The sequence below is a fragment of the Bacillus rossius genome, chromosome 17 (genome assembly GCF_032445375.1).
Source record: "Bacillus rossius redtenbacheri isolate Brsri chromosome 17, Brsri_v3, whole genome shotgun sequence".
Lineage (NCBI taxonomy): Eukaryota > Metazoa > Arthropoda > Insecta > Phasmatodea > Bacillidae > Bacillus > Bacillus rossius.
In genome coordinates, this window is record NC_086344.1 from 12,565,591 (window position 1) to 12,587,056 (window position 21,466).

The following is a 21,466-nucleotide window of genomic DNA, read 5'->3' on the forward strand; positions in this document are numbered from 1 at the left end:
GCCACACGGTCATGCAGTAAGGTCTAGTCTCCTTGGCGAAAGCCCATGCTCTTGGTGAAGCTCGCGGCCGCTAGCGAACTAAAGGCGCTGATAACAGTTTGGTTTGTAACTTCGTCGATAGACGGCGTTGGCTTGTGTTCGCAAGGTGCCATCGTCTGGTGTCTCCGTCACGTCTCGACCAGGGGGTCGCCTGCCTTCCACACGAACTGGAGCTGAAGATTGCCGTTCCGGTTATGCCGACAGGGCCGGTGCAAGGTAAATTGGCGCCCAAGGCGAAAAACCTTAATGCCCCCCCCCCCCCAATCCTCGGCCGAACATCCCCAAAAGAATTTTCCTTGCCTAAAAATACATCACGTAAGCCTAAGATTTTGTCAACAATTAAATGTAAGCAGGATTGTGTTTTTTTTTTTACTTTTTTACTTATTACAAATCATAAACAGGTCACCGTGGACTTTAAATAATTACTTATATCAATATGAACATTCAAAACTGTAACAAAAATCAATTTTCATCTAGTTTCAATAATCGTTAAACATATTATATAAGCTGTTATGTGTCGTGCTGCGCCGCCCCCAGCTACTTGGCGCCCTGGGCGGTTGCCTGGTTCGCCTGTATGGACGCGCCGGCCCTGTATGCCGAGGCGTAGCCTTGACACGCAGCGAGATGGTGCAATAAATGTGACTTTAAAACCAAACTTCCCCGTTTGCCAAGCGAAGGTCCCAGAAGAGCAGGGGTCTGACCTGCGCGCCTTGCCGCCGCAGTGCCGGCAGGCGGGGCCCGCCCAGCCCTGGTCGCAGCGCTGGTAGGCCGCCTCGCCGCTCAGCGCCGCCGCCAGGAGCAGCACCAGCGCGGCCGCCATCACGTCACTGCCCTCTGCTGCGCTCCGCCGCGACAACTGCACCGTGGCCACAATTATGGTACCACGGCCACAATAAAGGTGCCGCCGCCACAAAAATGGTACCGCGGCCATAATAACGGTGCCACGGCCACAATAATTTTACCACAGTCACAGCGGTGGTACTCCGGACTAAATAATGGTACCACAGCCACAATAATGGTACTCCGGACACAAAAACGGTGCCACGGCCACAATAATGGTACCACCGCCACAATGGTACCGCGGCCCCAATAACGGTGCCACGGCCACAATAATTGTACCACCACCACAACAATGGTGCCACGGCCACAATAATGGTACCACCACCACAACAATGGTTCCACGACCACAATAACGGTGCCACTGCCACAATAATGTTACCACAGCCACAATAACGGTACCACGGCCACAATAAATGTGCCGCCGCCACAACAATGATACCGCGGCCATAATAATGGTGCCACGGCCACAATAACGGTGCCACGTCCACAATAATTGTACCACAGCCACAATAATGGTACTCCGGACACAAAAACGGTGCCACAGCCACAATAATGGTACCACCGCCACAATGGTACCGCGGCCCCAATAACGGTACCACCACCACAACAATGGTGCCACGGCCACAATAATGGTACCACCACCGCAACAATGGTTCCACGACCACAATAACGGTGCCACTGCCACAATAATGGTACCACGGCCACAATAATGGTACCACCGCCACAACAATGGTGCCTCGGCCACAATAATGGTACCGCGGCCATAATAATGGTGCCACGGCCACAATAATTGTACCAGTCACAATGGCGGTACTCCGGACAAAATAATGGTACCACAGCCACAATAATGGTACTCCGGACACAATAATGGTACCACGGTACCACTATAGTGTAATATTTATTAACAGACAGTATTATTGGGGATAACCGCCATCTTGTAGGCCTTCTTGGCCACCATCTTGGAAATCTGTAATTTTTTAGCCAGAAACTCAGGAAAATTAAAAAAAAAAATCATCAAAAAAATTACTCACTTAAATATTGATCTACCCAATCTATTACAGTGCTTGGTTCGATCCATGATCAATAAAAAAAAAAGGCCATTAAATTAAAATATACCATATAATGACAAGTTCGAGAAATAAAACATCCAAATTACAAATAAAAATGTATTAAGTATACATAATTTCTACAAGAAGGAAAAAAAAATATTAATTACTTGGATTCCTCGGTTAATTCATTCTGTCTTCGGTTAACCATTTGGAGCTGAAAATCAGTCAGTTCACACCAATGCAGAACTAAATGTTTATAATATTGCTAATTTTCATAAGTGTTCCTGTAGTAGACTAGATTTATGTAATAAATTTTTTGTTTGTAATTTTGTTGTTTTTATTTCTTGAACATGTAATTTTTATGGTAATTTTTATTAAAATAAACTTTTTTATTGCATTGACCAAGGATTGATGCAAGGACAGTAATCCAGCGATTCAATCACTAAATTAATAGTGCTTTCTGGAATATTTTCCGAATTTCTAGTATAATTACGAATTTTCAAGAAGGCGGTCAATATGTCATCATCTGCTTACTAGAGGCTCGTAGTAGAGGAATTTAAGCCTATTTTATGACTTTTCACCATATTGATTGAAATTAATATTTTTTCCATAAAAATAAACTTTTGTATCGGTTAAGTATCGAACAAGGACAGTAATCGATCCTACCAACAGTATATTATCGATTTTGTTTTTAACGAATTTTGCTATTTTTTTTTAATTTCTAGCTAAATAATTACGAATTTCCAAGATGGCGCCCAAATGTCAAGATGGTTCTTGCACCCTCGGCTCAGGCGGAAAGTGACAATTTTTTCGTGCGTGCAGCCGGAGGTTCATCGATTTACAAGACGTTATCACGTCAAAAACATATTGCACCGAACTGACCTGCCCCGGGTGCAACGGACAGGGGCGCGGAGAGGTCCTACAGGTTCACAGTTCCTTGGGTACCTACCGGGGCGTCAGGACGCTCCGACGTGCGTGCGGCCAGAGAAGTCCACTGGTCGCTGCGACTCGCCAGACTCCACCTCGGGTGTCGTCACCACGCCTGGCGGTGACAACGTATGCGCCCGTCCTCGGTCCTCCACTAGAGAAGTGGCGAACCACCGGGTTACAAGGCGCACGACGAAATATTCACCTTAAATAGCAGCAATTTAACATAAAAGAATAATACACGTCTTGCTAGAAGAACTCGATTCCGAAGTCGTAAGTTTCTACACTGTGGGGCTACAGTACAAAATACTACATTAGTAGAGACTGGAAAAATTTGCAGATTCATTTCACGACAGCTTAAAATTCATATAGTTATACCTCAGTGCTGCCTCTGCTATTGGCTCACAACTCACCTGGATGACTCTGGGCCAGTGAGAAACACCCAACTGAAGCTTTATCGAATCACAGGCCGCTACATTGGGACACCTTCACAAGACAGCAGCCAATGAGAGGGTGACATTTGACCTAGTGTACGTAGATATAGAGTTCATCCTAGAGGTCATTGAACCTGAGAATTTTTTCTGTCCCTATCCATTAGGTTGCTTCCATCAAGTTACTTTTAACTGTTATTTGAATGAGTATCAGATCTGTTGCTCCTTACGAAACACCTATCTATATTGATTTCTGACTGCACGATGCAGTAGTTTTCAAATGCCAAAGACTATAAACTAATGGAGGAATTGCAAAGGCCAATCGGAGAGCAGAGTCTTAACACCGAGTCTGTTCTAGTCACAATGTAGTCATTGATCTCTCCCTGCGGCAAAACCATCCTCTGGATCTTAACACCCCCATCGATGTCGCCTTCTAAATAACTCACCTGTTTTCGTTAACCTCTAAAACTGAAAACTTGGCCTATACATTACCTTTCAAGTATATGCACTTTCAGCGTAAAAATAATTTTTAGACATTGGAAGGTTTTCAAACAAGTATGTACATTTAGGGCCACTGTCATGTGGTTCTGACAAATTATTGAATGTCAATAAGGTTTCAGCAGGCATACCAAAGAAAAATGAATAAATAGTACAACTGTATTTAAAACACGTTGTAATAAGCTGATCAAAAAAAAAAAAAGTTTGTCTCCTTTGAGAAATCACTATGAAAAAGTATCCGTAAAATATACAGTACAAAATTTAGCCTCCTATAAAACACGAATCACTTTACTGAAGCAAAAGAATACCAACAGTAACAATAAACTCTTTTCCACCCGGAAAAAATATACATACTAACACAAACAGCTCAATTTAGGGCGATATTACAGAAACCGCTGAACCATAGCATGCAGATCAAAACCTTTTCACTGTATTTAGTAAACCATGAAGAGTTAGAATTAAAACCTTTTTACTGCCTTCAAAAAAATTTTGATTCACTTATCAAGAAATCATCTAATTAGATGATACATGCTACTTGAATGAGGTAATGTAATTTGATAATCAACAAATGAAGACACAAGATACATATCTGCAAAATCATTTATTTGGAACATTGACAATGTAATGTTTCTGATAGAGATGCCGTGTGAAGTGTTGCTAAGTGGATCCGAGAAGGGACGGAATATGTGGGAATGGCAGCATGTTAGGAGACATTACAAAATTCACTTTTATATTATCCAAGTTCACCAGTAATTAATTTGAAAAGCCAATTTATTAAAGAATATTAACTTAATTCAATTATTTTTTCCATCTAAATATGGATGTAATTTAAAAAAAATCTTTTTTTTTTTTACTAATCTACAAAATTACTGAACATAAATACAAAGAATGAATATAAAACAAAATTAATATTAACTAATGCTAAAATTCTTTTATTGGTTTTAAGAATAAAGGAAAATAATTGCAACATTAAAAAATTCCAATGTATAAAACCAAATCAATTGGGAACTGGGAAACGAAAACTGTGAACCACTTCAAATTGCATCAATATGTTCACTTATACACTAATGACAATTCTTTTTTTTTTTTAATACTTAGGATACTCTAATATCTATTAAAATAGTAATGAGTACATTCAGAAATGGGTCCATTTGCATTCATTCTCTCATATATCTGGCTGACAAGCCACATATTGAGGATCTCTCATTACCATATATTTACAACACATACACACACACAAAACAAAACCAAACTTAAACCCAGTTAATCACAATCCAAAATTATTTTGCAATGCTTGAAGCAACAGCAAGCATAACACACATTACAAAAAAACTTTTAAACATCATAATCAACATAAACCTTGTTAAAACGTTTTTTTTTATTAATATTAAGCTCTCGTATTTGCAAAATAATTTTTTTTTTTCACTGTCACATGAAATGAAGTATGATTGCATGAAAACAGTTTCAGTGAGTTTTTTTTTCAGTAATGTACAAAAAAACATAATAAATTATATCTTTGAAGTCAGGACAGAAAATTGTAGTTCACTCATTCAATTTAGCAGCATTTGACTGAAACTTACTAATTAAAATTGCAAAAAAAAAAAAAAAAAAAAAAAAAAAAAAAAGTATTCAAGGAATGTTGTTAATTTCCATACAAAGTTTGTACCAAAGTGCATAGATAAAAAAAAATTAATTAGTTTGCGCGTACATCTCTTATTGCATTACTCTTGAACTATAAATACTTACTGAGTTATTTTCAATGTTTCCAATGTATCTGTTTCAGACAAACTTACAACAAATTATTATACATCATAAAAATGCAGCACGTAATCATTACACTATTTTTGTGAAATGAGTACCTATATAAAACAGAACAAAAACAACAACACCGAAATCTTCCGTTTTAAAAACTAAACTGAACTATAAATAACACCATAAAATCTTGCGTCTTCACACTGGCAAGATAGATACCGTATTTACTCGCATATAGGTCGCCATCGGAGATAAGTCGCACCCATAATTTGAGGTCTTGAATTTGGTATTTAAGATTCCCCCCATATAGGTCGCACCGGTAATTCATTACCGCGCCGTGTGCCATGCGCGGAGAAAGGTCATTGTACTCGATCTCGTGAGTTTACGTTTTTCCCTCGTTCATTTTAGATTGTCTCCTGCTATAATTACTCGGACTTTTACACGCCTAGGCTTAAATTATTACATGTTTAGAAATAAAAGCAACTTTTCATGTTATAAAATATGTATATTTTGCGATTTAAAATGTTCATTGCCGACTATAAATGTTACGTTTTTCACGATGTTTTTAGGCCTACTAGCTAATCTTATCTACTCTTAAAGAACCCACGGTATTTTCTGGTTGTTTATCGTTGTTATGTGACGTAAATAGCGGGATTGATTCGATTTTTGAGTCGTAATTTGCGTGAAAGTATTGTATTGGACTAAATGGGAACTAAACGGGACCTGAAGAATATAGTGCAAATAACTGGAAAACGTAAATAACGGTAACGTAAATAAGGGGTTTCGCTGTATGTGTACATTGTAAATAAATTTGCCTATACCTATATAAACTTCTTTTTCGCATTTTAAAGCAAAATATTGCAAAAAAAAATTCCTCAAAAATTTAAAAAAAATTTTTCTTCACATATAGGTCGCACTTCATTTTTTCCCCATCAAATCTGGTAAAATTGCCACGACCTATATGCGAGTAAATACGGTAATCTATTTTCTCAAATCCCTAAAAAAAGTATTTTTCTTCTTAATTTCTGAACATTTTATAGGTAAGGTAAGCATAATAAATAGTGCGCACGAACAGACAGCCAATCACACTTCCCGTTGAGTGCGGCCTAGGACAGATGAGCATCGCTGCATTGCCCAAGCACACTTTGTCCTGAGTATCTTACGTCACAAACAACACAGACTTACGCATTCATCCCCGAGTGGACTTTTAAATATGCGTCGCATACAAAAACCTGTTACGTGAACATGCTAACACTAAGATGTGACATAAACCGTAACACCTCCACGATAAGATGCCTTGCCTTGCTTCGACAACATTTTCAGAAAAAAAAAATCTATAATATTTTTTTATTCCTCACTCCCTACTCTAGACCAAGGATTATTTTTTTTAGAGTAAACTTTCAATAGCTACACCATACCAACACACACCCATTAATAAGTCACACACGTAACACAACTCACTGAAATTCACGTACGTTTAGTTGCAGGCGTAAAGTAATCTATCAACCATGTTTAATATTCTCTATATGATCATAAAACGGTAGGAAAATGCTAGGAATCTTGGTTGTGTTGATATGCAGCTACCTGCAAATCACAGCTGTATGTGGTATGGTCACAATATGTGCACCGACGTTTGACCTGTTTCAGGAATGCCGTAAGCTATTTTATCACAACTGCTTGCAAACAGTTACACTATCACAATTATTAATGCCCAATAGTTGCGAACTCCCATTTCTCAGCACCAGTCTCAATTACAGAGTTTAACAAAACATTTTTTTTATATACTTGCACCAACAAACATACCACGACTACTAACCTAAAACGAGTACGTCAAATACACAGATAAAAATCCAAAAATGTACACTTTTACAATTTATGCACAGTGCATGAATACGCAGCAATGAGTCCCTTGCTTGGAATAGTTTTCCGTCAGCTACAAAAACTGTCTGAGATTGCTGCGAGGTAGTGCAAACTGCAACTACTGACCCAACAAACAATGAGCTGAGGCTAACAAATCAACACTCGTGAGATTGCAGAATGCGCTCAACACAATCCCACAAAGGAGAAAACAAAACAATTTCCCTCTCAACAACGCAACGACACAAAGAAACTGAATTTTCACAGAAATCCCTAAATAAATTAATCTCATTGAGCTGTCTTTTAACACTTGAGTTTCTTGGCAATAGCACAAACAAAAAATTTAACAATGCATGCTGTAACAATTACTGTACAGTGATGAATTCTAGTGATTATCAAAAATATTTCATATGTATCTGCATCTATTGTTTCCCACAAGGGGACTATATTATTATACATTATAAATCATGATGTCAACAATGCAACAACCGGCATACTCAAATAACCAACTCACATCAAAGTTAATACAAGTGCCAAAACAACATATACACCTACAAGACACGCCAGTACTTTATACAGTAATTGTAATTGTAAGTCACTTTTGTTAGATACAAAGGGTTTTTTTTTACAAAAGTCCAGCAAGACAAGGCAATCTTCAGCTTCCACACTACAAAAATCTGACTGCCAGAAATCTTCGCAGAATCTGATTACACGACTAAAAATATTTTATTTTTATTGTTTTTAAGAATGATTCACTACACTAGACAAAACATCTAAAACAACTTCATCTCTCGAGATACACGTAGGTACTTTTTTTTTTCAACAGACATGACAATACTCATTCCTCGTTCTGAGCATCACGTGAAATCCATTACACAACTCACAATACAAGAGTGTGTTTACAGCATCATACATCGAGGTACACACCTGTATATAAAAGTTATCCGTCTTACATTCAAAAACAATTTCCCAAATGTGGCGTACAACTCTTGAAAGTACACATAACTAATGATTTAATCTGACACTATGACTTCCTCACATAGCAAGAACTGTAGGAAAATAAACCAAGCTTGTTGACACGATAAAATTTAACTTAAAATTTAAAAGTATTTTAAGAAACTTGTGCACTATCTGGTTCTTCTAATATATTATGCCTGAGACCCATATTTGGCAATGAAAACCCTCTATTTAAGTAATTTCAGCAGTTCCATAGTAATTGTTACATGGACTTCAAGCAAATAATCACTACAGATGCCACACTTGCATCAATCCTTTTGTGATTTACAATCAAAACACAAAAATTAGCGAACATTTTCTGCACCAGATGAAGTTAACACATATGATGATAAATAAATGTTTTAAGACTATGACAAAAAAAATTGCTGGGAACAAGCTGTTTTAAATGCAGTTTTAATTCAAAATCCAGAAAACCCACCAATTTAGAGATATGAAGTTTTGAACCTGCATCGACAAAACGCAAATTAATATTTTTGAAAGAAAAAATTCTAAAGAGCAGAAACTAAAAAAGAAAGCACATTTTCTTTTTCCATTGAAAAATCACGGGAAAGATAATTCATAATTACCTAACACTGCATTTTTCTCACCGATTCATAAATTCATGCACATATTTAAATTTTCCATTTTGACCTAGATACGTACATACCGAACAGCCATCAATGAAGAAAAACCACATACAACAAGTTTTACTACAGAGCTTCATTTCTCCTTTAAAAAGTTATTTTATTTTAACCAATCACGGGAGTTATTTTATTGTACGCTGCACACTTTTCTCACAAAAAAAAAAAACGTTTTACAGTCCAGGAATGAGAACATTAAAAAAAAAAAAAAAAAAAAAAACTTTAGTAACTTAAATGTCAGTCATTTGAATCAGCCAAAAAATAGCTACACAGAATATTTTCTCTGAAAGTCAAGTTGAGAGGGACAGAACTCCGCAGGACTTTATCTTTCCAAGAAGCTACTCTAGGATTTCAGAATAGCCAGAGAAAAAAAATGTCAATTACTAAATTTGTATTTAATCTACTCACACTACACATAACATCCAACCACCAGATTTTATGATTCTACAAGAAATTCATTAATTATATTAAAATATATTAATGGTTTCAGAAACAAATCATTTTTGTCGGCAATATTAATATATTAATGTAGCAGATAATTGGTTTTTTTTTTTGGGGGGCGGGGGGCACTTGCCCTTGGTGCCCCCCCCTTGGATCCGCCACTGAGTGCAAGGAAGTTTCTCCGAGCACAACGGCAAATGAAATCCTGAAACAGCTAACAGCAAGCAATGTGTCTACACACGAGATACAAGCCGTACTTGCCTTTGCTTTGGCGGGGGAGGGGTCGAGAAGAATCGAATCAAGTCACCTAACAAATTAAATTTATAAAATTTGTTTTTGCTCCAATTAGACATTTATATAAAGATATTATTTAAAATTGGTGTTTCTATACTTTTTAAAAGTTTCATTGCCAATACCTAAACATGTGCGTTTAGATTACAAAAAAGAAAAAAAAACTATTAAAAATTGTTTAATGCCTTTAAAAACCACATTATTCGTCTGCATCAATAAAATTGATATGGAGATAAGGTGTTGCCCTAAATTATTTCCGTAAATTCTACCCTTGTATCCACGTTATCTCCACATGTTACTGTTCTGTACACAACATGCTTTTGCTTTAAATTATAGTCTCTTTACAGACACTGCAGAATTGAAAAGTAAGGTCATTATTAATCATAAACCCTTACTGTTCATTTAATACAAAGCCATTTTTACAATATTACATCATCATCATTCTATGTTTCAAAATATATCATTAAAATCACTTAATATTTGATCACCAACATCTGTAATCAATATTCATGAGACTTACAGCATAATCAATCAAATTCTTTGCAAGAGTAAAAACTAGAAAGACTTTACTGACTCGTGCTTCAATTTTTCTTAGACTCCTGTTAAATGCAAAAAAAACCTTTCGCTGTATGTTTGAATTAGATTTGAAAAATTTAAGAATTTGTAAGCTAACTGATATTCTATTTTAAAAAACATATTTGCAGAAGCATAATAAATTAACTAAAAAAAGGGGATCTTTCGAAAATTAAAAAATAGCATTTATAGCAAGATGCTAATTTTTTTGGCTCTAAATTAGTACAACGTATGCCAATGTCATTTATATTTATCCTCTTAGATATTCCAAGGTATCATATCAATATGTATGATATTTGATTTCATTCAACACACAATCTGCCACAAACAAGACAAATCATTGAAGCTTAAATTTAGTTCCCAATGTTATCATTTGTAATTTATTTATAAAAATTATATTAATACTAAATGACAGACTGGTCACAGTCAAATAAAATATTGTTACAGTATCACATACATAATGTCCTTAATTTACTAGTAAGAAACAGTGTGGGTTAGTGACAATACAACTATATGTGTATTTTTTCTCTCTCATATGTACTTGTAATTGGAACATTTAGTATTAAAAGTTTTAAATATCAACAAATTGTAGGATAGTTGAGAGTGACAACCCAAAAAAAATATATATTTATGTATCAGTTGCGTAAAGAAAAATAAGTATAAAAACCCCAACACCCAAACTTGAAATCGTCAACAATTAGCCTTGACACAGTCATCACGAGAACAGAACCACCAACCTCTATAGCAAGCTGAGAGAGACCAGCTTATAACTCAAAGAGCTCGTTCGTGGTGGGTCGTTCAGCACAAACCATCTCAGTCTGCTCCCAGTTACAAAGCTAAATGCGACTACCAGTGGCGTAGCTAGGATTTGTGTACAAGGGTGGGGGGGGGGTGGGGGGGGGGGGTGTTTAAGAAGCATGGGCCTCCCGTATTAAAGCAGGGGATCTGGGGGTCTTCCCCCGGGAAAATTTGGATTTTAAGGTGTAAAATAGTGCTATTTTAGCATTTTTCGGTACTCAAATTTAAATATTGTAAAGGTAAAATTTTTATTAATTTTTAATATGAAATTTATTTGAGTGATGAATAAGAAATTTAAATATAGATTTAGTGCTAGGGGGGGGGGAGGGGGGTGTGAACCCCTAAAAACCACCCCTGGCTACGCCCCTGGCAACTACTACATTTCATGATCTAATTTCAGATACTCAAAGTGAAAATAGGAGTGTCCATTGAAGCTCTTAGCAGATGATCACACTGCATCAAAAAAAAAATACGTAGGTACATTTTTATTTTTTATACAGCACATAACTGAAATATCATACGTCTTCCACAGCTCTTAGATGATAGTGTTCGATCATAGTGACAGAGCATTCCTGCCAACCGCATGCTAGTTTCTATAGACGGAACTGACAAGAGTGGCTTGCCGCTTCTCCTCTCTCAGGCAGAAGGAATAGGTAAAAAAATAGGTTGTCTGTAAAGTCGGTTTACGGACGATAGTTTAACGTGACGTCATAACAAAACACTGATGAAATGATTGCATACTTTTATGAATAAAATTGAATCATTTTTATTGAATTATCACTATTTTGTATGGATACAAAGAAAGAGTGAAATGAAATCTACAATTTAATTGATAAATTTACTTTTATTTGCACTCATTAATTCAAATATGTTTATTACTTTAACGAAGAGATTATTTTAACTATAACTTTTATACATGTTTGCTATTTAACTTCTTCCAATCTGTGTTATTCTGTTAAGGATAGGACGATGATAGGAAAAGTAGGAAACGAATGGGAGTGTTTCAAGTTTAATGTGCCTCGAAAAAGTCAAATAGATGGTTGTTCCAATCGAGTGGAAGAGAGATAGATGCGGAGCAAGCGTATGAGTGTAACGGGACACAGTGTAACGGGACAATGTGCACAACCGGACACTTTTTATGTGCTAGCAGCCGGCATTCATCGATTTATTAGACGTTGTCACGCCAAAAAAAAAAAAATACAAAAGGAGGAAAGGGAGACAAGGTTATAAAAATATCAGCCGCCTCTGTCTTGTTAGGAAGTGCAGCAATTGGACGGGTGATGGGTGGTAAATATTGTGGGGGGGGGGGGGGTTTAGCCACCTCACACCCTCCGGCAGTAAACAGACGAAGAAGAACTGGCGGTCAATGTCAATGTCGTACTTATAACGCGCGCCAATAAACTGAGAAACGGAACACTTCGCTTGTATACACGACGCTGCGATCCGTACTCAGGGGGCGAAACCCTTCTGCGGGTAAATACGGTACATTTTCATGCGGCCACCTACTACATACTTCAGGCATCGTGCGTTTTTCAAGTAGAATTGTGTCAGCTCTGGTAGCATTTTTTGTTCAGCCAAAACGGTTCACCTCTTTAAAAAAAACTTTTCCCAACAAAAAAAATTATTTTACTGCTGTAAGTCACGAGATCACAATAACTGCTTGTTTGAAATGTTGAGTTGTCCCTGACTCTGGTAATAGAAACTGTGCTCATTCATAACCTAATGTAAAGTAGAATTTTACTATTCATGTCAATAATTACAGCTTTTAATAATAATGCAAATATAAAAAAGTTATTTTTTATAACACAATACAAAATGTCTTAGTGTAAGAGGATGACTTGGTATAATTTTTGAGAACAAAGGCTGTTTAAAATGTGTAACTTTTCAGAACAGAATTTATTACGTTGATAAAGGTTTTTTTTTTTTTTTTTTTTTTTTGAGAAGTGTTTTAAAAAGTAATATGGTTTGACCTGAAGAATGTATTCACAGCTGGAATATGTAGCTATAGTATTTTTATTCGCATTATATTTGAATGTAAAAATTGATTAAATATTTACTAATTTATATTTACTGCTCAAAAGCTAGTCTATTAAAAAGAAGACTAATGAATGTTTTTTTTTTTTGTGACTAATCTTCAAGGCTAGACTTCAGCCTGCTGCTACGCTGGGGGGGGGGGGGGGGGCGGGGAGGGGGGGGGGGGACATATCCACTTGACCTAACAGCAGTAGGTGCGTGCAACACAGGCTCAACTACTGTACAGTCCAAGAGAAGAGTGTTGAAGGCCATTGAAATATAACAAACTTCAGTGTTGCAAAATTGGATATTTTTTTGGGTGTTGCAAATTAATATAAAAAAAAATCTAAACTGATTTTATTTTACAGATTAAGTTTCAAACTATCAAGTAGTAACAAAATCTGAAAAAAATTTTAATCATGAGATTAATGGTGGTTTTTACCAAACTATCAATGCCCAATTCAAGCGAAACTTAGGACTGCAACACACATTCAGCAAATAATTTATCGCTTTCATAACAAATTATTTTGTTGTGCAGATGGTACAAATCTCATGAAATACAATTTATTAGGGGAAAAAAAAAAGGATAGTTAATCAAAAATATGGTTCACAAAAGCCCTAAAGCTTCTTGAACAAGAAACAACTACAATTTTTAAGTGTCCATGAACAACTCTTTTACATAGAAAAATAAAATAAAAATCTGTGAAACATGACCTGCCTTAAGTCATTACATCAAGCCAGCTATTTCATTCGACAGACATGCTCATGCAAAAACAAAACAAACAAAAAATGTATCAAAAGTTTTTTTTTCTAAGTAGTACATACAAAATAAAAGAGCTGTACAGAAAAAAAATATTTACTGCACAAACTGGACACTGAACACTGAACACAGGAGAATACTTGGAACTACTGTAGTCGAAGCGCAAGACGGCTGCAGAACGTGTATAATGCGTATGCAAAGGCTGGTGCTTGTAGAATTACACATACACAGACACAAAGAAAACACAGTTTTGTTGGCTGCACTGTCATACAATTTCGCTGCTTGGACCAGGTTCCAATGAGGGACGCACCACTATGCCGAAATACCACAACGCCGAACGTACAATAACGCCGAATGCCAAATTGACTACAACGCCGACAGCTAGAAAACTGCTGTGTACAACAACGCCGAATTACCACAATGCCGAAATACATTAACGCCAAAAAATGTCACTGCAGGACTGCCACAAAGGTTAGGTTAGGTTAGGTTAGGTTAGGTTAGGTTAGGTAAGGTAAGGTAAGGTAAAGTAAGGTAAGGTAAAGTAAGGTAAGGATAGGTTAGGCTAGCCTAGGTTAGGTTAGCCTAGGTTAGGTTAGGTTGTGGTACATTTTTCCGCATTACTGTATTTCGGCATTGCGGTACACAGCAGTTTTATAGCTGTCGGCGTTGCGGTCAATTTGGCATTCAGCGTTATTGTACGTTCGATGTTGTGGTATTTCGGCGTTGTGGTAACGACCCGTTCCAATGTCGCACCGTCTACAACCAACCACGAGCCTGGAAATAATTACGTCACTGATGGTGCTTTATCATAAGACATGAAGCAACTGACAGAAGTACGGTAAATCATTAAGTTTTTACACAGTGCCACACGAGACATGTACAGGAGCAACTCCCTTGTTCAACTGCCAAATATATTTTGTACGCTGTACACACGACCGGCGTACATGAATCAGCGATACTTCAACGGCACGTTAACAAGAAAACGTTTTGCTGCCCAAAAATGACGTATCATTGATGTGATTGAAATATGGTTGAATCTGTTGAATTTTGTGTTGCATGAGAATAAAAAATAAAAAAATAAAAATATATATATATATATATATATACACACACACACACATATATGTATATATGTATATATGTATGTCATGTTACCTTAAGGACTATTTCACAAGCTTCAATAATACATAATTACATACATTTCCGAGTAATGTAAACACTGAGAGCTGTCTGACGGACATTTTCATACAACAGTTCACTGTGGTCTTGCACGCTGCTGTAATTCTGTCACAGAAAAATCAGTCACATCACCAGGAAAATGATCCCTTAATTAATACACGTAGAAATGATGAGAAAATTGAAATAAGCTACTCATGTGCAAGAAGAGAATATCTACCTGTCAAGATTCATAAGGTGGTTACTTCCAGATACTTTGCAACAGGTGACTCATACCCTAGTTTAACGCAATAGCCTAAAATATCCAAGCAATGTTTTTTCCTTGAATCGTCACAGAAACCGGTGAAGCTCTCAAAACTGTCAAAAAGAAGCACCACATGACGGTTGGAACAATTTGTGAACGGCATCAAGACCAAACCATCATATTACTACAACTTTATTGTCGATTTTTCGAGCACAAACACAATCCACACGGTTCTGCAACCCACCCACACTGATAACACGCACATAGCCGGTTTCCTTTAGAGCGAGTCCAACTTCACACACAAGTGACGGATAGCGAGGGACAAAATTATATGGTGAATTGTAACAAAACCAAAATAAAACCGAAAAGCACTTCAATACACTACTATATAAGATCGAAATGCAAAAAAAAAATACTGAAATTAATTGGCATACATAACCAAAACTCAACTCACATTACAAGAAAGTAATCTTTTAATACGTGTATTAAATACAATGATGGTAAATTATTTAGCAGGGAATTAGTACCAAAATACATATGCATTAACTTGAGTGGAAAAATTTTTTATACTGCAACTGTTAGTAACTAACTTTTACATAACGACATTGGTTCGTTTTTCAAACACACACAACTTGCCGATTCATTTGTATTGTTCCCAGTAGCTTGACCTGCTTACTAGAAAATTACGATCTTGTCTAAAGTGATTTTATGTATCAGTTAAAATGACACTGTTTTGGGTTAAAGCAAGTTTCATTGAACTAATAAGTGTCGTATTTGTGATGCAAACTTTATGAATAAATAGAGTTCATAAAAATAAAAATAACACCGAAATCTCCTGTATTAAAAACAAAATTTGGCCTAAAAATTAAAAAGCCATAAATTCTAATCTCCACGGATGTCAGCAGAGAAAATACTCAAGCGTGCTTCGACCGTGATGCCAGACTCGGCCTTCGCTACCCAAGCCACTCGACCGGCCGAGCAATCGGTCGAGCGGTCAAAGTCACTCTGCCCTTTCAACCCGGGAGTTCCCTCGCCTCCCACGTGAGAACACAGCAGGCGTGCTTCGACCTTGGCATTTTGATGAAAGTGCCAGTACAACTGCAGCGTCAGCTAACCACAAATTAGAAGTCATGTGTACATCTGACAGGTTTGATAATTATGCATTAATTTTAATTTTTGTAATGAGAACAACCGAACGTTCAGGCATTGGTACCCATTCCTAATTACCAACACGACAGCTGCTAGATTTGCGGTAGCGCATGAAAATATGCAGGTTTTTTTTTTTTTTTTTGCAAAAGTAGGGAAAAACTACAAAAAATTACTCTTAAAACTGTGTTTGCTTATGAAATGTAACAAAATGTTTCACTTACATAAGAGCAACCAATTTTTCAAATCTAACATGTAAATTTCTTTAAAATAGTTTTTCACATGCAAAAAAAACATTATAACATGGTTATTAATTTTCTTTTCTTTAGAAATTATTCCACTTTTTTGCCTATTCTAAAGTATTTGTAGTTATTTTTAGAGGAATTCAAATATTAAAATTTTAGACACCTCCAAAAATGCACACCTTATAAAAAAAACATAAAAATAGGTAAATTTATGAATCAATCTCTCGTCCATAAGAAGTTCATCGCAAACACAAAATTAATGCTTGCTGTCTTGACTCGCCCTCTGTAATATGGTCCCCAAAAACCGATTATGTTCTAAACTCGTAAAATTTTTTTTAAATTAGATACTATCAATACTTTATAAGAACTTTACTAAACAAAAAAAAATGCAAAAAACAAAAGATCATTGAGTTACCCTGACATGCAGTTTTTTTTTCCAATTGCTACATTAAGCTACTAGCTGAAAAATTATGTGAATGTGCAAGGAGTAAACAACCATATTAAACAAGACACAAATAACTGAACAACATAAAGTATTCCCGCACACTACTGCACAGTCAAATGTGCCAAAAGTCAAAACACACGTAATTCTGTCAAAAGAAAAGTAAGAAAAATTTAAATTGAAACCAAAGAAATCATAAAAAAAATTTTTTATTTCCAATCACAAGTTTAAAAATGAACAGGCCAATTTAAGAATGGATAGGCAGGATTAGTCAGAATTTTGATACAGGTTGAGCGACAAACAAAATAGAACACAAAAGTCAGACTCGTACACAACGATGTTAGATGAAATCACGTATGAATATTGATTCGAGATGAACTGCTTAGTTTGCAGGGCTGAGCCCTGGGGAACAGTGTGACCATCTGCCTCGCCTCCGCACCCTACGCTCTACGCTCTACGCTACGTCACAATCAGAACTGAAGTATTCCTGGCAATCCTGTGGTCCCACGGCACGCCTACCAACCGCGCGGTGCGTCCAAACTGTCAGCGGAACACACCGGCCGTTCAGTGGAGCTTCCTCTTCTTCAACCCTGCAACACGTCATTACCAGGTAACACATTTACTGCGCACGCAAAAAAGTTGTCACAATTCGGGTGAGAAAAAAATATGGACAAAGTTTATTTTATGGGGTTAAAAAACTTTGAAATCTTTAACTTAGAAAAAAATTCTACAAAAAAAAATTATTTTAGGATTGTTTAAAAGTTGACTTCACAGATAAATTAACTGTCTGGTGACCAATAGCTGACTTTAAATGTAGTGATGATAAATAAGTGAGGTAAATTAATGTTAATATTACCTAATTAATAAAAAAAAATTGTAAAGGGCAAACATAAGGATGAGTGTTAAAACGTGGGCAAAAAAAAAAAAGAAGGAAATATTTTGAAGATGCCAGACGTACGCACACAACACAGTGAAGCCCGTGAAGACAGTTACTTCAAATCTCTCTTGTAAGTAATGTCTAATGTTCACAGGCTTTCACGGCCATTGCCTGAAGTAGCTCGGCTTCCGGGTTGTAGTTGCGTCCTTGGCGGATAATTCACCGACGTTTCGGTCAACATTGCAGTCGCCATCGTCAGGGAGCAGTTACCTACTGGGCTACAACCCAGAAGCCAAGCTACCTCTTCTGTAAGTAGGGACCGGAAAAATTCGCAAATTCAAAGACCCACAGGATAGACCCCAAGATCCTATATGCACTCGAACATATCATATTACATCTGCTCATTGGCTACTGACTCGTGACAACTATTAACTAGAATGGCCTTTTGATTCGATACTTTTTTCGTTTAGGATTACTCATTGGTAGGGACCGGAAAATTTCGCGGATTCAATGACCTCTAGGATAGCTTCCAAAATCCTCTGCACTTCTCAAGTAAACACGCGTGTTCATTGGTTACTAAATTGTGAGTCGTCTCCACCGGGTAGCTTGTGATTCGACGCTTCTACGATCGATAATCTCTCATTGGCCCCAGAGAGCTCCAGTTAAACCACGAGCCAGTAGCAGAACCAGCAGAATTGTACACATTTGAATTTCAGCTTATCGCGAAATGAATCCGCGAATTTTTTCCGGTCTCTACTCATTGGCTCTGCGTCCTTCAGACAACCTGTGGTCCAATCCATGGGCCTCTCTGGTAAGTAAATTTAGGGGGGGGGGGGGGGGGGGGGGGGGACGACAATGGATGTAAATACATTTGGCGAATAGAAGTAAAAATATCCAAATAGAATCTATTGTATGTAATGTAATGATGATAATAGTAACAATGTAATCATAATAAAGTTAGATAAAAACCATGCCTTGTCGCTTCTGTTAGGTACTTATTTATTCTGTGATGCAGTGTTCAAAGGTTACCTCAAACAGAATAGAAACTTGTAATGAATCGAAACAGCATATAAATTTGTCCCTGTATCCCCTCCACAAGGAATTTTTGGAGGCGACAATTTCCCCCCCCCCCTCCCCCCCCCTCCCCCCGCCGAAGAGGCCCATGGTCCAATCACCGAAGCAGCAAAAGGTAAAACACATTCAAACTCCAGCATATCGCGAAATGAAACAGCGGATTTTTCCCGGTCTCTAATCTGCAGGCGCTGCAGGAAGACTCAAGTCTCGGGGGCCCACCTTTCTTGCCCTTCCTGGCTGCCGCCGACTTGCGCTTCCCGGCGGGGGCAGACGGGCCCGCGACGCCCTCCAGCGCCCGGAGGTCCCCGAACCGGGTCAGCTCCTCTCCCAGCGACCCCACCGTCGTCAGCCGGCGCGACCTGTGGCGCTCCTGCTTCGTGGTCGGCAGGCGGGTGAAGTAGCTCTCCTCGTACCTGCAAGGGAACACACGGGGCGCGTGCGCTCCGATCACTCGACACGTCGGGGGGGCAGGGTCATTAGGTGAATTGAAATAAAACCCGTTAACCACGTCAAAACACTGCATCGCGCCAAAATGGAAGTTAATAGGGGTGTGCGGGTACCTGATATTTTCGATTTCGATTTCGGTTCCACGAATACCCGACTTCACCCCAATTAATTTTAATGGATAAAAAATGCTTCCAATCCGAAAAAAAAAAAAAACCTATATTTTTAGCTTTTCGTGAAAGGAATAAGTAGCTTTGACACGCAGGTCTACGTAATTCTTATTTTTCGTAAAATCATTTGTTTCAATGTATGCATACACAGCCTACCATAAATCTTATGTCAAAGTGTGTGGCCATAGGTGGCATGGCCACTTGATTTTATATTTATTTTAATTAATGTTGAATTATGGCTGTGACGTAATTTTAGTTTTAGTATTTGCCCTTTTTCTTTTTTTTATAAGTATTGGTCTTTTATAAGTTTTGTTAATCTTATTTTTAAATATGTTTTTATATTATGTTTTTTTAAATGGTTTAGTTACTTGATATTTAATTATATCGTTTTGGACTTTGAATCATAATACGGTGTACGACGCTCCCCCCCGTGAAGATTGAAATGGACTGTTCCAAGGCAATAAGGTGGTGGGGGAAAATACGTCAAGAGGGACGGAATGAGCTGTATGGGAGAGTCGTCAGCTGATCGCCGTGGTGGACGTGTATGCGCTTCGGGGGCGACGAGCGCGGGTGATGGCTCGTGGTATTGGGCCGGCGGGACTCGTGAATATTTTTTAACATAAATCAGCTGACGTATATTGAACTTCGGCAAATACTTAGATTGTGGCGGGTGCTGCCAAGAGGATGAAAAGTCTACGCTACTTTTTTCGTTAATGAAGCATTTAGCATGTGTGCTAAAGTACAGCCGGCTAAACTCCGGGCCAGGAGGTCCGGGGTGGGATGCGACGTACAACGTTTAATCCAAGTAAGTGATTCCGGCTCCGAACTTTTGCCCCTGTAACCCCGGGGCGTTGATATAAACTTTGCCCACCATAACAGTGAACAATTTAAAAATATTTTTTTGCCAAAAGACCCTAATTCCCACGTCGAGTGTATGTTGCGTCCTCGTACTCATTTTTACCGAACCTTCCATCAAGCATGCCATGAAGCGCCGTAAAATAAATTCACCCGGGTGTAATCAAGATGTTTAGAGAGACATTAATTTTTACTAACTTTTACTTGAATAGTATTGTAATTTATTATTTATACATATATATATATATTTTTAGAACGGTTTTTGTATCAATGTTTGAATTTATTTATGCGTTTATTGCAGTATTTATTATTTATTGGTATATATTAAAACGTGGCTATATTAAAAGCCTCTATAACTTTATAGGGCAAATGGTTTTAGATATAATTGTAATTTTTTTGATATTTGGTCGTCACTTAAATTCCTTACCATGCTCATGCGCAAATGGTCTTATTAAAGTTTTTCACATTTAGAGTAATTACGTTCTTTTCATTTTAAATACTATTAATCTGATCTCTTCCTTTTCTAAAAACCTTTTGAATAATTTATTTATGAATTTTGGGGCACTCGTTTTTTGGAGCAGAGTGCAAAATAATAAGATAAACAAGATTGGAGTGTTGAAGGCTGTTCCCAGACGGGTGTCTAACTTGTGGTGGTGTGACACCGGGAGTGTCAACCGCGACAAGTGTTTTATTTCGTATGTACACTGTAGCAGTGTAGCCTATGTAAATCTGTGAATGTTGTGTATGAAAGTAACAAATAGCATTTAAAGAAGTTCTTACATTCAAGTTGAATTATTATTTCTACAACTGCCAACTGGAAATTGTATGTAATAAAATAATATTGTCAACTCTTTTGTTTATGAAACTATTTAACCTTCAGTAGTATG

The 21,466-nt window shown here is 37.3% G+C and overlaps 2 protein-coding genes across 4 annotated transcripts in view; both read right to left on the reverse strand.

Moving 5' to 3' along the window:
• Positions 1 to 869, reverse strand: part of LOC134540693 (attractin-like protein 1) — an 84,546-nt gene extending 83,677 nt beyond the window's left edge. For 2 of the 3 annotated variants that reach the window (XM_063383570.1, XM_063383571.1), the window contains exon 1: positions 741 to 867. In XM_063383570.1, coding sequence (XP_063239640.1) covers positions 741 to 859 — 119 coding nt within the window. In that variant the 5' untranslated portion in view covers positions 860 to 867. Of the gene's footprint in view, positions 1 to 740 lie in introns of all 3 variants that reach the window. The other variant, XM_063383569.1, reaches the window with a different exon arrangement.
• A 3,501-nt stretch (positions 870 to 4,370) lies between these two features.
• LOC134540985 (neuroguidin) overlaps positions 4,371 to 21,466 on the reverse strand; it is a 36,152-nt gene continuing 19,056 nt past the window's right edge. Inside the window, exons 7-8 of the mRNA XM_063384095.1 lie at positions 19,330 to 19,523; positions 4,371 to 17,749 (exon numbers count right to left, since the gene is read on the reverse strand). Coding sequence (XP_063240165.1) covers positions 17,724 to 17,749; positions 19,330 to 19,523 — 220 coding nt within the window. The 3' untranslated portion in view covers positions 4,371 to 17,723. The remainder of the gene's footprint in view (positions 17,750 to 19,329; positions 19,524 to 21,466) is intronic.